The 14,045-nt window shown below is 32.4% G+C and overlaps 3 protein-coding genes across 3 annotated transcripts; all 3 read right to left on the bottom strand.

Annotated features, from left to right (window-relative positions):
* Positions 1-368: 368 nt before the first annotated feature.
* Positions 369-4,955, bottom strand: LOC125862207 (peroxidase 46). The gene is made up of 4 exons (XM_049542225.1): positions 4,613-4,955; positions 3,545-3,724; positions 2,022-2,187; positions 369-980 (listed from the first exon to the last, which is right to left on the bottom strand). The coding sequence occupies exons 1-4, from the start codon at positions 4,874-4,876 to the stop codon at positions 565-567; spliced, it is 1,026 nt and encodes a 341-aa protein (XP_049398182.1). The 5' UTR covers positions 4,877-4,955; the 3' UTR covers positions 369-564.
* Positions 4,956-6,130: 1,175 nt separating this feature from the next.
* Positions 6,131-8,828, bottom strand: LOC125862642 (40S ribosomal protein S10-1-like). The gene is made up of 5 exons (XM_049542760.1): positions 8,704-8,828; positions 7,681-7,729; positions 7,295-7,574; positions 7,066-7,201; positions 6,131-6,302 (listed from the first exon to the last, which is right to left on the bottom strand). Exons 1-5 carry the CDS (start codon positions 8,704-8,706, stop codon positions 6,228-6,230), a joined length of 543 nt encoding a protein of 180 aa, XP_049398717.1. The 5' UTR covers positions 8,707-8,828; the 3' UTR covers positions 6,131-6,227.
* A 1,523-nt stretch (positions 8,829-10,351) lies between these two features.
* Positions 10,352-13,400, bottom strand: LOC125861955 (protein TIC 55, chloroplastic). Its single transcript, XM_049541882.1, is given in 4 exon segments — positions 10,352-11,557; positions 11,651-11,753; positions 12,918-13,351; positions 13,353-13,400. Coding segments are annotated over 4 exon segments (1,704 nt in total). The 5' UTR covers positions 13,386-13,400; the 3' UTR covers positions 10,352-10,423.
* Between the last annotated feature and the right edge of the window lie 645 nt (positions 13,401-14,045).

Below are 14,045 nucleotides of genomic sequence, written 5' to 3'. Positions count from 1 at the left end.
GTTTAAGTATTTCTTATTTAACTTGAGCTTTGATAGAGCGGTTTTTTTAATCTCATATGTATTTTAAGGAATTCTAAAGAACTATTTCATATTGCATCGATGCTAAAAAAGATTGGACTATTTCCAATCGAGATAAAATAAACTCTCATTCGTTTTTATTTTTTTAAAAAAGAAAATCTACTTTGAGATACTCAATTTTTTAAAAGAAAAATTAATCTATAATAGGTACAATTTGGGTTTAATCCTTCCTTAGCTAAAAGTCTTGAATTTAGTCTAGAAATAAAGAAAATCTTGCTAGATATATACGTCAAATAAAAATATATTATACGTATAATATGTATATGCAAACAAATGAAGTAACACACAAAAATGAATTTGAAATTATATATACCGACAGTGTAATAAATTAACTTATTACAAAATATGAATACATAAAATAAGTTGACACTTCTTGAAAATAATACAATTTAAATCCCAAACTCAAACCTACTTACAAGCCAAAATTATAACAATAGAAACTAACACACAAATAAAATTCTTCTTACTTCACTATATTACCACACATTAATTTATAACCGAACAAGAAGTTCTAACCTCTCCATCCTCTCCAGACTTCACTCCAAGCACAGAAAGTCGCACAAAAGATTGACTCCAACTCCTAAAAAATCCGTCTTGATCATTCGCAAACTCCATGACTCTTTCCTTTGTTCGTACGTCGTTAAATAAAACAGAATCAGATTGAAAAAGCCCCTTATGTTCTATTAAATCTTTGAAATATTGATTGTCAAAGAGTTGAGGTGTTTGAGGATCATTTTTTACTGTAATTGTTGAAGTTGCTGACCCTGCTGGACATTGTTTTGTTAACTCTGTTGCATATGCTTTGTCTAATGAAGGGTCAATTAGAGTGAAATTGCCATTTGTGTCCACTCTAAAACGACCACTAAATGCATTGCAATGTGCTGATCCTATTGTGTGTGCACCTACAATTTTTGGCATAGAACAAAAGTATTAGTAATGTTATATACTCAGTGTAGTCGCACAAGTGAGATCTGGAGAGGACGTGGTGTATGAAGATCTTACATAGTTACACCCAGTGGTGGAAGCCACATATATCCCAGGGTGGTCAATCAGACATTTTTCGTTGAAAAAATTATATTATGTTTATGTATATAGATCGGTCTCTACACCTACTTTTGTGGAGTAGAGAGACTGTTTCTGATAGATTTTCGACTCAAGAAAAAAAATCAGAAGAGTGCAAAGAGAAAAAATATTATGATGGAAGTATTGAAGACAGAAAAGTAGCGACATTAAATAGCAAAAGATAATTGAAGTATAAGAAACAACAGTAATGAAAAAGTATTGATAATTAATTTTCAATATCTCTCGCACATTATACAAATTCTTACCGAAACATGACAAAATAAAATGAAAAAGATTCTAATTTTACATCTTAAATGAAATAAGTGAACATCAATAGTATATAATTATAAGTTCATTCCATACCGAACCAGGTTGGAATATGATTAAATAAGTTTTCAAAATGAGAAGGGGTCATTGAGGCCTATCTAAACAATTATATTATGTATATATATATGGATCCCTATATCTTTACATTACATTTAAGATTAAGAATACGTGCAATTCGATCTGCCTTTTACAATTTTAAACATTACTTAATGGGAAAAGGATCAAATTTATCGCTAAATTGAGTAACTTTATTGTATATTAAATGTTTGATCTAATATTACACTTTGTATGGAATTGAGTCATAATTATTATCAGATATGAGAAATAAATGACTTTAAATTCTTGTAACCCTACTTAAATTTTAGTACTATCTACTCATAAAGTTTTGTGACCCTAATATTAAAGACTTTTGACTACGTACATGATGACTTTGTCTTCTCACCTTAGAAATTATTGGCATCATTTTAAAAGCTCCAATAAGTTCGATTTCTTAGGATAAAAATTAAAAATCAACGAAAAATAAATCGCGTAATTAAATGATATAATATATGTACCTGATAGGATAACAAGATCATCTAAAGAAAGTCCCTTTATAGTAAAAATATTAATCATTTGATCCATTGTGAAACTTGTGTCCACTATATTTGGTCTCACATTTGTTGTTAAACTAATTCTTCCATCTCTTCTTCCTGTTGGAATTTGAACATTTGGCCCTCCTGCCTGTTTTTATAATCATCAAAATAACAATAATTAACACCTTAATCTTAAGCAAATTAATTAATTACTACTAAAAAAATCGTAAATTTTCAACGAACGTTCCCATCAAAACACCATAAAAAAAAAATAAGAAAATATTTCTGACAAGTCAATTTTCAAGTAATAACAAGAATCAGTCAAAAATAAAGAAAACGTTTAATTTTCTCTAATCAGCAAAATTACGTATAAACGTGTTTAAAATGTAGTTAAAAAAGTAGTAATGATAAGTATAATAGTTTTTTTTCTTCCAAATCTTGGTCTAAATTCTTAAAGACCATCGTTTTAGAGCCTGTTTGGATGGGCTTTTAAGCTGGTCAAATTGGCTTAAAAGCCAGTTTTTGACTTATTAGAGTGTTTGACAATTATCAAACTGACTTATTTTAAGTCAAAAATGACTTATTTTAAGCCAAAAGCTAAAAGCTAGGGGAGGGGAGCTTTTTTTTTTTTTAACTTAAAAGCCTTTTTATGTTGACCAAGTATATTACTTTTTTGCCCTTAATTCTTTTATACAATTTCCAAATTGCCCATATTGAATTACTATTATTATTATTATTATTATTATTATAATATTATTATTATTATTATTATATTATTATTACTATTACTATTATTATTATTATTATTTTATTATTATTATTATTATTATTTCTGAAATATGAATTTATATTCCTCTTATAAGGTGGTAAAGAAATATGTGAATGATAGAAAAATATTATTACTTATGGATGTAAAACATAAATTAATTTTGTTTTAATTTTTTGTTTAAGTATAAAAACCTTAAATTAATCAACTTTTTATCATTAACAGCTTAAAGGGTATTTCAGACATTTTAATAAAAAAAAAGTGTTTACCAGCACTTATTTGCCAAACACATCAACAACTTTTTTTTCAACTGCAGCACTTTTATCCAAACACATAACTACTTATTTTAAAAATAAGTTTCAGCACTTTAAAAAGTTACTTTTTTTAAGTCAATCCAAACGGGCTCTTAGTCAAAATTCAATGAATAATGAACTTATCCTCATATTCTTCTCCATTTAAACATCAGACTTCTATTAAGTGACGAACTAAACAATTTATTTTATCATAAATTAAACATGTGACTTAAAAATAACATAAGACCATCACACAATAATTAAACAAACAAAAACACACTATAAAAAAAAAAAAAAAAAAATTAACAACGGATAACTTCTATCGCTAAACAATAAAAATTACTTCATCGCTAATCCCTATTTATGACGGTTGAGTAACAAAATATCAAAAAAATTATGTTAATTACGAGCAATTTAGAGGGGGGATAAGTTTTAGAAGAACATACAAATTCAACAGCATCTCTAGCAGCCAAAGCAACAATATCAGCACAAGAAACAGTAAAAGGGCAAAATATTTCCAAAACTCTTTTGGCATTTTCTATTACTGAAAATCCTCCAAGTGATTTGTTTGCTGGATCACTTCTTTCTGTTCCATTTCCTTCTAATAATATAGATGCATCACAACCCTAAAAAAAAAAAAAAAAAAATTATAATCTTCCTCAATATTTTTGCCTCGGGGCTTTTTGGTCCAGTAGTAAGAGCGCAACATATGATGTCAGATGTGCGGGTTAGATGCAAGTTAGGAGCTTTTAATCCTACTCAACACAACAGTAAAGTTTGGTACTTAAGTGGACAAGGGTAGACGGGAGGGCCTATTATTCAGAAAAAAATTGATCAATCTTTCATATGATAAAATATTACGTCATTTGCCTTAATTTATATGACACATTTTACTTTTTATCTTCTTGAAAATGATTAATGCCACTTTTTTATATTAAAAATTACTTATTTGCTTTAATGAGATAATTTATAATTATACAACATGTCTAGAATTTATTTTAGACCACAAATTTTTTGAGTCTTTATTTTATTTTTAAAACTCTGTGTCTGATCGAATGATATCATGTAAATTAAGACAAAAAAAATATTATTCGAGAAAGAATTTAAGAATTTCATCAAATTTATTTAGATAAAACTTTATTCAATGTTTACACCAGACCGATCAAATTTACCATAGTAAAGTGTAAATTAAAGTGAAAATATACACTCCTAGTACTTAATTGCATGCAAATTAGTTACTCTATTAGTTAAATGTATATAAAGTACACATATCATGTTATCAATTGTCATAATAATTAAGTTGAATTTAATGGCGCTTCATCTTATTCTTCATCAAAAAATTATACATATATATTAAATCTTAAATATATATAGCAAAATTCCTTGATTTTGCTACTATTTCAAATTAGCAACGTATTATGACATGTTAAATAACGTTAAATGTTGATAATGTAAAATTCTCTTATACGAGCTCAGTGCATATAAGTTAAATCCATAATTACTAGAAAAATTACCTCAACAAAGCAATCATGAAAAAGAAGACGAAGAAGTTTCCCAGGTATAGTTGGATCCATAGAAGAAGCTGATCTCACTGTATTTTTCACCATTAATTCAGCTGAGGGACAAGATAATCCATAAAAATTAAATGAAAGAGTTGAACATGATGTTTTCGAAAAAAATATTAACGAACACAAGAAAATAAGTAACGAAAATTTGTATATTTTTTTGTGTAAACATAGTGTTTGGATTAAATATATTTGTAGTTTGAGTTTCTCCATATATATTTTTGGTGTTACACAGAGCTAATTCCTTTGTGTTTTCAGTATATTGCCCAGTAAAATGAAGGAATATAATAAAAAATAAAAAGAAGAGGAGGAAAGTACAGGTTGAATATTTATGGGTGCATTTATTTAGTTTGGTTAGGTATAGTAAATGAATTTAATTATTTTCTGACAATAGTGGAAAACAGATGAATTCTTAAATAAATAATTAAGTACTTGTCAACTTTTTTTTTTTTTTTTTATGAATGTCTTGCATGTTCTATAGTATGATTTGTTCCATACTTTTTTAAAAAATATATTAATATTAATCTACCCCTTTATAAGAAGCTAGCTACCAATATTATGATAAGTTGTAACTCAAATTGTCATTATCTTTTTTTTAATCCACAATCGCTATTCTTTGAGTGCACAAAAAGTAGATTTAACTCTAGTGCAATGATCTGCTAACTACACAAAAGAAGAAAATTACAGTAAGTCTCGTGTAACAAACTCGATTGAGAGTACATAGAGAATTTTTAACCTGAAACACTCATTTTAGAGATTCTCTGCTTAATCAACTCAAGCTAAGTTATATACAAATAACTTCAATTAATTTCTTGTTCTTTCACTATGTATGACAAGTTTTAAATCATAATGTACGTAAAGAATATATATATCTTGTTAAACTAATTGGTCTTTTTCATCACATTCTTATATAATCAAAAATCTTCTTGCTCACGACAAGAAAATATGAAATTATCGGTAATTTCCGATTAATTTTTCATTAAAGCTACATTTATTTGGTGCGGTTATGGGCTATGGCAGTACATCCCTTATTATTAGTCAAGATAGACTAGACTGCATGCTTTAGGATCGATATAATTCTTCTTGAATTTCACGTGAACTTAGAAATAAAGTGTCAGATGCAATGTGGGTTGACTTGTAGTATTTAGTACTCATCTGTTCCCCATCTTGGCAGAAATGAGTAATAACTGCCAAGGTGAGGAACAGATGAGTGGTAAATACTACAAGTCAACCCACATTGCATCTGACACCTTATTTCTAAGTTCACGTGAAATTCGGAGCACAAAATATCCCACGTTCACATGTAATTCAAGAAGAATTATATCGATCCTAAAGCACACAGTCTATCTTGACGCAAACATCAATAATTGATCTATCAATGAAACAAATTGCAAGTGTTTTGTTGAACCATAAAACAATGACCAGAACATGTGAATCTATAGTAATTCATTAAAGATCCGAGATAGATGAAATTGCCTGCATGGCACATTGTTTTTAAGGAGAGAATAATAGTCAAGTTGAGTCCAACATTTGATGATCAAAATTTGGATAAAACAATAGAAACCTAGGAGCTTGAACTAGGGGGTGCGCCACCGAAACCTCCGGCTCCACGACCAAATCCAGGTCTTCCACCACCACCCTACAAGTACAAAAATATAGTTTAGATTTAATCGACACAAGATTAGATGTTCATCAGCATAGTTAAGACCAAGAGACAAGGAACCAGAAGGAATAATGAGAGAGCATCCACAAGTAAGATTGGTATATTATCAACAAACATAAACCATAATATTAGAGGATATTAATGCCCACTAAACGAATTCTTTTGAATAGAGAACATTTCCACCATTCAATTGCCATGTAAATCACATATTGGTCAAAGCAAAAAAGAAACAAGGCAGACAAGGTATAGCAAAGGTACTTGAAAATCAACACCCTGAAATGCACTTGCCGGCTTCTATAAGAAAAGAGAGGGGGGGGGGGACCAAAATGATATAGGCAATATGGAAAGTTCAGCATCGAAGAGAACTAGTACGGGGACATCTGAATGAAATTCACTATGGTGCAATTGGCAAGTACAAAATGCATCAAGCAGGAAACACAAGATAATAACATGGGGATTTTACAATTCAGCAAGTAAAAAGGCACATTGGCACCAGAGATGTATGTTTTCCCCATTTCAATTCCTCTAAAATAAAGGAAAGCGACTTTAGTTAAACAGAAAAAAAAGAAAGAAATCTTGGTGAGGACCTGAGAACAACTAAAATCGGCTTTGCTAATGTACTAAGACGAAATTTAAACTAAACAAAAAATGATTGCTATATCATTGCCTTCACTCCTCAATACAAAACATGCTCTGAAAATCTTACACAATAATGTAAAGGAAAAGTATTTTGACTTACCCTAAATGCGGGCTGGTAGTCAGCTGGAGCTCCACCCTTCTCGCCTCCAAATTCACCAGGTGGACCTCTTGGACCAGCACGATAACCATCCCTATCACCAAACCTTGGCCTATCACCCTCAAACCTTGGTGGTCCACTGCAAAAATACAAAGGAGATACATCAAAATCAACTCAATCACTCGAGAAACTTTTATTTCAATCAAGCTACACATATGGTTGTGAAATTTACCGGGGCCTGTCGCCTGGAGGTCCACCCATGGGACGACCAAGGGGCTTGGCAGACTTCTTCAATGTGGCAGGGACAATTTCAGAAGGAAGATTGAGGTAAGTCCTGAGGAACTCAATGCCATCATTGGTAAGATACCAGTAGTAGTGCATCCAAGCAAAGGTCTCACGCACATACTCCTTTGACTTAAAGCTCTGCATCAGCTTAATCACTTGTAGATTCGGCACATCAATGTTGGGATGTTTCGCCAAGTTGTAGTCCTTCTTAGCAAAGCATACTCCCTCTACATCACATAAATGTAAATTCCACAATAAATACCAACATCATTTCAAAGATCTCCGAAAGCATCCAACACATAAGAAAACAGAAAGAAATAATTAAAACCAAACCTTGGAAGAGGTACTTGGAGATCTCTCTCCTGTTTTTCTCTGAGATAATCTGAAAAATAATTTGATAAAACACATAAGAAATTCTGAGAGAATTAATTTATTTATTTGAATATCTTTTTACAACCATGGCGTCCACGAGTAACACTGTCCCCCAAAGTTTGAACAGATACGAAAAAATCAATCTTTTTGCCACACCCGGGATTTGACCGGTCACAGCTCAACCCAGCATTGAATTTCTTTTTAAAACCATAACCATGGTGTCTACAGGTAACACTGTCCCCCAAAGCTTGAACAGATGGGGAAAAATCAATCTTTTTACCACACCCTGGATTTGAATCTGAAACCTTGCAGCTCAACCCACCACATTGAATTTATTTATACAATCATGGCGTCCACGGGTAACCCTGACCCCCAAAGCTCAAACAGACAGGAAAAAATCAATCTTTTTACCACACCAGGGATTTGAACCTGAGACCTCGCGACTCAACCCACTACATTGAATTTCATTTTACAAGCATGGCATCCACAGGTAATAGTCCCCCAAAGCTTGAACAGATAGGAAAAAATCAATCTTTTTACCACACACGGGATTTGAACCTGAGACTTCACGGCTCAACCCAACCCACTATTTTGAATTTCTTTTTACAATCATGGAGTCCACAAATATCACAGTCCCCCAAAGCTCAAACAGATGGGAAAAAATCTATCTTTTTACCACACCAAGGATTTGAACCTGAGCCCTCACAGCTCACCTCACCTCATCAAATTATCTTTCTGGTAATTAGTCATTCAGATTTACAAAAAAACAGATTTTTACTACCTAAACAAAAACTAGTACTGCTATTTCATCACAATTGAGCTATTACTCCATATATTAACACATAAAAATCACTACTAATTAAGAATTCATCTAAGAAATTCAAGCAAACACAGCATTATTATCCGATTAACTAACATTTAAAACACCATTAACGAATAAATACGATAAATTTATGGTATAATTAGAGATAACCAGAAACATACCATTTGATTTCGTTGAAGAGAAGAGAAGCTGAAGAGTTCTCTGCAGAAAGAGGAAGAGATAGGAAGGAGCAAATTAGGGTTAGCAAAGATTTTATTTAGTAGGAAAGAAAAAAAGCCTGTTCGGATTTGGGCTCTAATGGGCTTGGAACAAGGTTATACCGTCAGAACTCGTTATAATAGTCATTCGTTATAACGGCCTAATTTTCATCAGAATTGAATTTTAATGTTATATTTTACTTTTTTCGTTAAATAGTTATCCGTTATAACAACAATTCACTATAATAGCCTGATTTTCTTTGAAATATATTTTTAATGTTATATTCTTCAAAATCGATTCTAATGTTATATTTTGCTCCTCTCGTAATAATAGTCATTCATTATAACAATGTTGTATTATAACAACTTGATCTTCTTCGAAATTGATTTTTGATGTTATATTTTATTTCACTATAACATAAGTGACTCATTATAGTGGTACACTCTTTTGTGAAATTATTCCTTTATAATAGTCGTAGTACTTAAATATTTTGTAAGAAATATATTATGTATAAAATAAAATATTAAAAAATTTATGATAATTGTCATAAATGTCATGCACACAGTAAAGTTCAAGTACGAATATCTAAAAGAAAAAAATTGTATTTAAATAGTGTCCATGGAGTTATGGCCATAACCTTGTGATAAAAGGCTATTGGTGTTTGCCATTTCTATATTCATACTCTTTCTATTATTATTATTTTTTTGTTTAATTGATTGACAAATACATTTCTTCTTCTTGATACAAAAAAAAATTGTTAAAATAATTTTATGCATACTTTTATTTGTAACAACTAAATTAGATCTGAACATCAAGTATCATTATACATATATAACAACCACCTCACCATGAATGTCATGAAATTGTCAGACAAATACTACTATTATAACGAGGTTTGATTATACCTTACGTAAACTCCAAAAAAATAAGAAAACAAAATTGGCCTGGCCCAAAACAAAGGACCCAACCCAAAATCTATATCTAGTGGACTGATGATGGTGTTGAGAACAATTCAAACGTAGGCGATTGAAGTTGAAAATTCACATTTGTTATGCATTTTAAAATTTCTATAAATCTCAGTCACGTGTGTCTGAATTCGCCATAAGTATATATAATGAACAAATTTATCACTTAATTCTTATGATCTATTTCAGTGTTGTATGTGTTAAATTGGCTTACATATTTAGATACTTCTACATACCAAATAATAGCAATCCCATGAGAGCTCATGGACAATGCAAATAGAGGAACATAGTTAAATCATGGCAAAACCTTATTACAAGAGAACAAATGATCACGTCAACTTGAACACACCTCGACTTTTCATTGAGTACTTATTATCTCCCAGTGACACATATACCGAGTAACTCTTCCCATCAAAGCTAAGCAATCATCCAGAACTTAGTTTTTTTTTTTTAATGACTGTAGTGTCTAGACCAACTTGCACGCACCTCGTCCAGGTAGATAGCTGCACCAACATCCCGCGGACATTCAATTTCCTTAAGAAGCATACGGAACGATCAAGCATAGCAGAGATAATATGAGATTTACTTATTAGTGTCAAGTCAAACAGTATCACATAAATTGGGATAGAGGGAGCAGTATGTATGAAAAAACATATAAACCTGAATCCTATTTTACATGAAAGACATCAATTTGAGTATAGCTATTATATACATACTTTTACAATCTTCTGTGAGTCCTTATGAAGTTGGTTGTGTTCATTGCAATGGCTGTTGAACAAGCATATGCACCAGCTAAACATAGCGAAGTCCAAAGCAAAAGTAAGGCCTTCCATTGTCTTCCAGACACTAGAATCGCGAATGCAGTTGACACGAGAGCAATAACAGAGAGGGCCTTTTTCCAAGTCTCAAAAGCTTTAACAGCATTGCTGCAATCCCTGCAATGTACAACATGCCTGAAGTACCTGTTGGCGGGGTTCGGAGCATACATATCACCGATTCCTCCTTTAGCTGGCTGAGCAGCTGAAAAATTGGCAACGAAACCAGCAGGGGCATGCTCAACAACAGCAGGTTGTTGGGGCAGGAAAATGGTGCTGTGACCGAAATGATAAGGCATTCCGTGCCCCACTTTGTCCATCCACTTCCTGTATTCAGCTACCCATGTATCCGACGACTTAAGGTTCAAGTATAGTTTCTTTGTTGGAACCTTTTCCTTCATCAGGATTTCGTTTTGGGATGAAAGGAACCCCATATCTTGCTCGAAAACCTTGCTTGCATTCTGGTGAAAGAACCAGTTTGGGATAAATTTAAGTATCCCGGTTCGTTTTCTTGTATTCCCAAACCGGACGATAAGCATGGATTTTCCTTGACCAGATGGTCTACAAAGGAAAAGACCTGAAAAGTAATGCTTCTCCCCACTTTCATCAACAATTTCTCTATTATTCTGAAGAACACAAGGAGATTCAAAACGTAAGAAGTTCGGAGTATAGTTTGCTTTGCCTTGATCCTTTTCCTTACCCCACCACCCTGCAAACCCCCGGTTAGTCCTTTCTGTCACCTCGAAAAACAGTGGTCCAGCATCTTCCCTTTTCGCTGTAAAATCTGTCCTATCGTGTGATATTGGAACATGAGCAGGGTCCATGAGGTTTTCGAGAAGAATAGAGTGATCATAAGGGAGCTCATGAATAGTAGAAATGTCTCGAAATCCTTTCCTCTCAAAGTTTTCAAACCAGGGGATTTTGTTAACATTAGGTGGTGTTCTGTGAGACATCCATATCCAGACTACTCCTTGGGAATCCCGAATTTCATATGTCTTCGTACAAGCTGATCGAGGAATTTTAGCATTTTCAGGTAGCTAGACAGAACAAAATCAAAGACGGAAATGAATATGGAGTGTACAACATTTGCAACACGAAACATAAACGAAAATGCATTATATAAAACCAACCTGTGGTATCTTCACACATTTACCATCTCCATCAAACTGCCAACCGTGATACAAGCATTCCAGTTTGCCATCATACAGTTGTCCTTCAGAGAGTTTGGCCAATCTGAATTCAGAAGGAATTTGTCACGATTCCGGAGTTACTGTTATGAAATGCATAGAAGTAAAGCAGAAAGAGTTGATCCTGCTACAATCTGGAAGTCAATTTAGTTGAATCCTTAACTAATATATAGACAATACGGGGTAATGTAAGTGGTAGAGTGGCCTTACTGTCACGAACCACTGAGATTCAGCCCTTTGTTGCTCCGTCAAAACTAATAGATAGACAAAAGACACATGCCAGATAGAGGGAAAGACAGGGAACACTAAAGGAGGATTATTTCCCACATTATCAACAGATATGAAGAACTAAAATATAACAGACCAACAGTGATACATTATCGTGAATCGAACTCATATCAAGCTTCATTCATGAAAACACACAACAAACTTGTACTAAAATACTTCTAATAAATATCATATTTCACTATAAGGTTATGGAAGCGCGGAAAATTCAGCAGCTTAACAAGAACAAAACTAAAGAGGAAAGTTTTGTATGTTATTTCACTCATTTGAGCAATTTCAAGAGGATACAATAAGTAAGGGTGGATTCTGCTTGAACTCATTGCTTTCAATTCGAACCACATAAACCATTGGAAAATGCTATGGTCGGGTCCAGCCATAAGAGGTGCTAAGTAGACCATTAACTTGTCGTCCTCCTAAACTTTATTTATTATAACATATAAATACATCATTATAGGTGTTGGAAAACATATGTTTTTCCACCATAGTATGAAAAAAAAAGGGAGTTCATCCGTCTTGTGAGACTTTCCAACGACTAGTAACTCAAGTTGTGGTTGCTACAAATTGCTTCTTCCTACTTTCCTTTTGTACTTGTCCCTTGTACCAAACATAGATTTTACTTTCATTTATCCATTTTAGCAAATCGAGAGAAATTAAATAACTACATAAAGTATTAGCAGGGAATAATTAAGTAAAACAAACCCCTAATAGGGATTGTCAAGTCAACAAGCAACAAGTAAACAAGAAATGTCTATGCATAACAAGATCATGCTAAAATGCTAAATTCTTGAACAAACAAAGTTATTTCTGTGTAACCTATACGTTTAATTAATACTATTTATATTAGGATATGTAATGCGAGATGTTTTGTACACTGAACTGAGACGATGAAAACACAATATATCACAAACATATAGTATGTTTTTACCTATGTGGACATCTATCTTCAAAGCATCTAAGTTCACCACTTCCATCTTTATACAAAACAACTTGTTTATCAAAGACAGTAAGACCTAAAGGTGCATCATCAGGTACATTCTTGGTCAAATACAAAGGATACCATTCTTCAGTCCAATCATAACCAACAATTTCCCTTTGTCCCCTCAATTCATCTAAACTTGAATTTTCCAAAATCACACTTTGATCTTCATCAAGTACTTCAGCTCCAAGATTCTCAGCAATTGCATAACAACTTCTTCCTTGTTTCTTGAATTGCTTATTTTGAAGATAAAAATTGAATCTTTGAGGTATTTGTAGAGAAAAAAGTGAACTTTTTGGAAGTGTTGTCCTCTTTGAAGATGAGTGGAGTAATTCAGATAGAAATGGTTGTTGTAAAGCCATTATTTTGTGAGTGATTTTGGGGTTTGTTAGAGGAAAAAAGAGGAGTGGGAAGCATTAGAGACACTTGTAGTTTTTGTTGAAATGTTAAAAAGTAAAAGACTTGTGTTGCTTCTTGTTTTGTGGAACCAATGGTAGCCACACAAATACAAGAATTATTGTGTCTCAATCTACAATATTTCCAAAAGAGATGCCTTCTATCACATGATAAATCTACTTTTAAAAATCTCTTTAAGATAGATGTCTTTTGCGGTAAAAGCAGGAAAAACAAGTTTCATATGTGACGTTTTGTTCCTTTCATCCTCCAGGTGGAAGTAGAGTATTTATTACAAGTTCGATAGAATCTATTAGTTTTTTATTCTAAAACTTGTGTTTGTGTTAACAAATGGATCCAATTAATATGTGTAAATAATTTGTTCTGAACCCACTAAGCTATAAACTCAAAAAAATATATTCACATCTGCTCCAATACATGTTATCTCTCCTTGTCCCTGTCACCACGTGAAAGTAGAGAGATTAGTTCCCATATATTCTCATCTAATAGATTTTTTCCTAAAATTTGTGTTTATGTTAACAAATGGATCTAATAAATGTGTAAAATAATTTGTTTTGAACCCAATAAACTATAAACTCAAAAAAACTATTCACATCTGCTCCAATACATCCTATCTCGCGTTGTCCTTATCACCATGTGTAAGTAGAGATGTTAGTTCTCATA

Source organism: Solanum stenotomum, chromosome 4 (genome assembly GCF_019186545.1).
Source record: "Solanum stenotomum isolate F172 chromosome 4, ASM1918654v1, whole genome shotgun sequence".
Taxonomy (NCBI): Eukaryota; Viridiplantae; Streptophyta; class Magnoliopsida; order Solanales; family Solanaceae; genus Solanum; species Solanum stenotomum.
Note: the sequence above shows the minus strand (reverse complement) of the source record. Positions and strands in the feature narration are given on the sequence as shown.

What these genes read in the sequence shown, in the direction of transcription:
- LOC125862207 (XM_049542225.1), bottom strand. Translation starts at nt 4,876, where the DNA reads ATGGAGAAACTCAAACTACAAATATATTTAATCCAAACACTATGTTTA. An exon ending in CTAGAGATGCTGTTGAATTT is followed by an intron (nt 2,188 to 3,544) that starts GTATGTTCTTCT and finishes TTATAAAAACAG; the next exon opens with GCAGGAGGGCCAAATGTTCA. An exon ending in TGATCTTGTTATCCTATCAG is followed by an intron (nt 981 to 2,021) that starts GTACATATATTA and finishes CAAAAATTGTAG; the next exon opens with GTGCACACACAATAGGATCA.
- LOC125862642 (XM_049542760.1), bottom strand. An exon ending in CTCCAAGTACCTCTTCCAAG is followed by an intron (nt 7,575 to 7,680) that starts GTTTGGTTTTAA and finishes TATGTGATGTAG; the next exon opens with AGGGAGTATGCTTTGCTAAG. An exon ending in ACTACCAGCCCGCATTTAGG is followed by an intron (nt 6,303 to 7,065) that starts GTAAGTCAAAAT and finishes TTGTACTTGTAG; the next exon opens with GGTGGTGGTGGAAGACCTGG.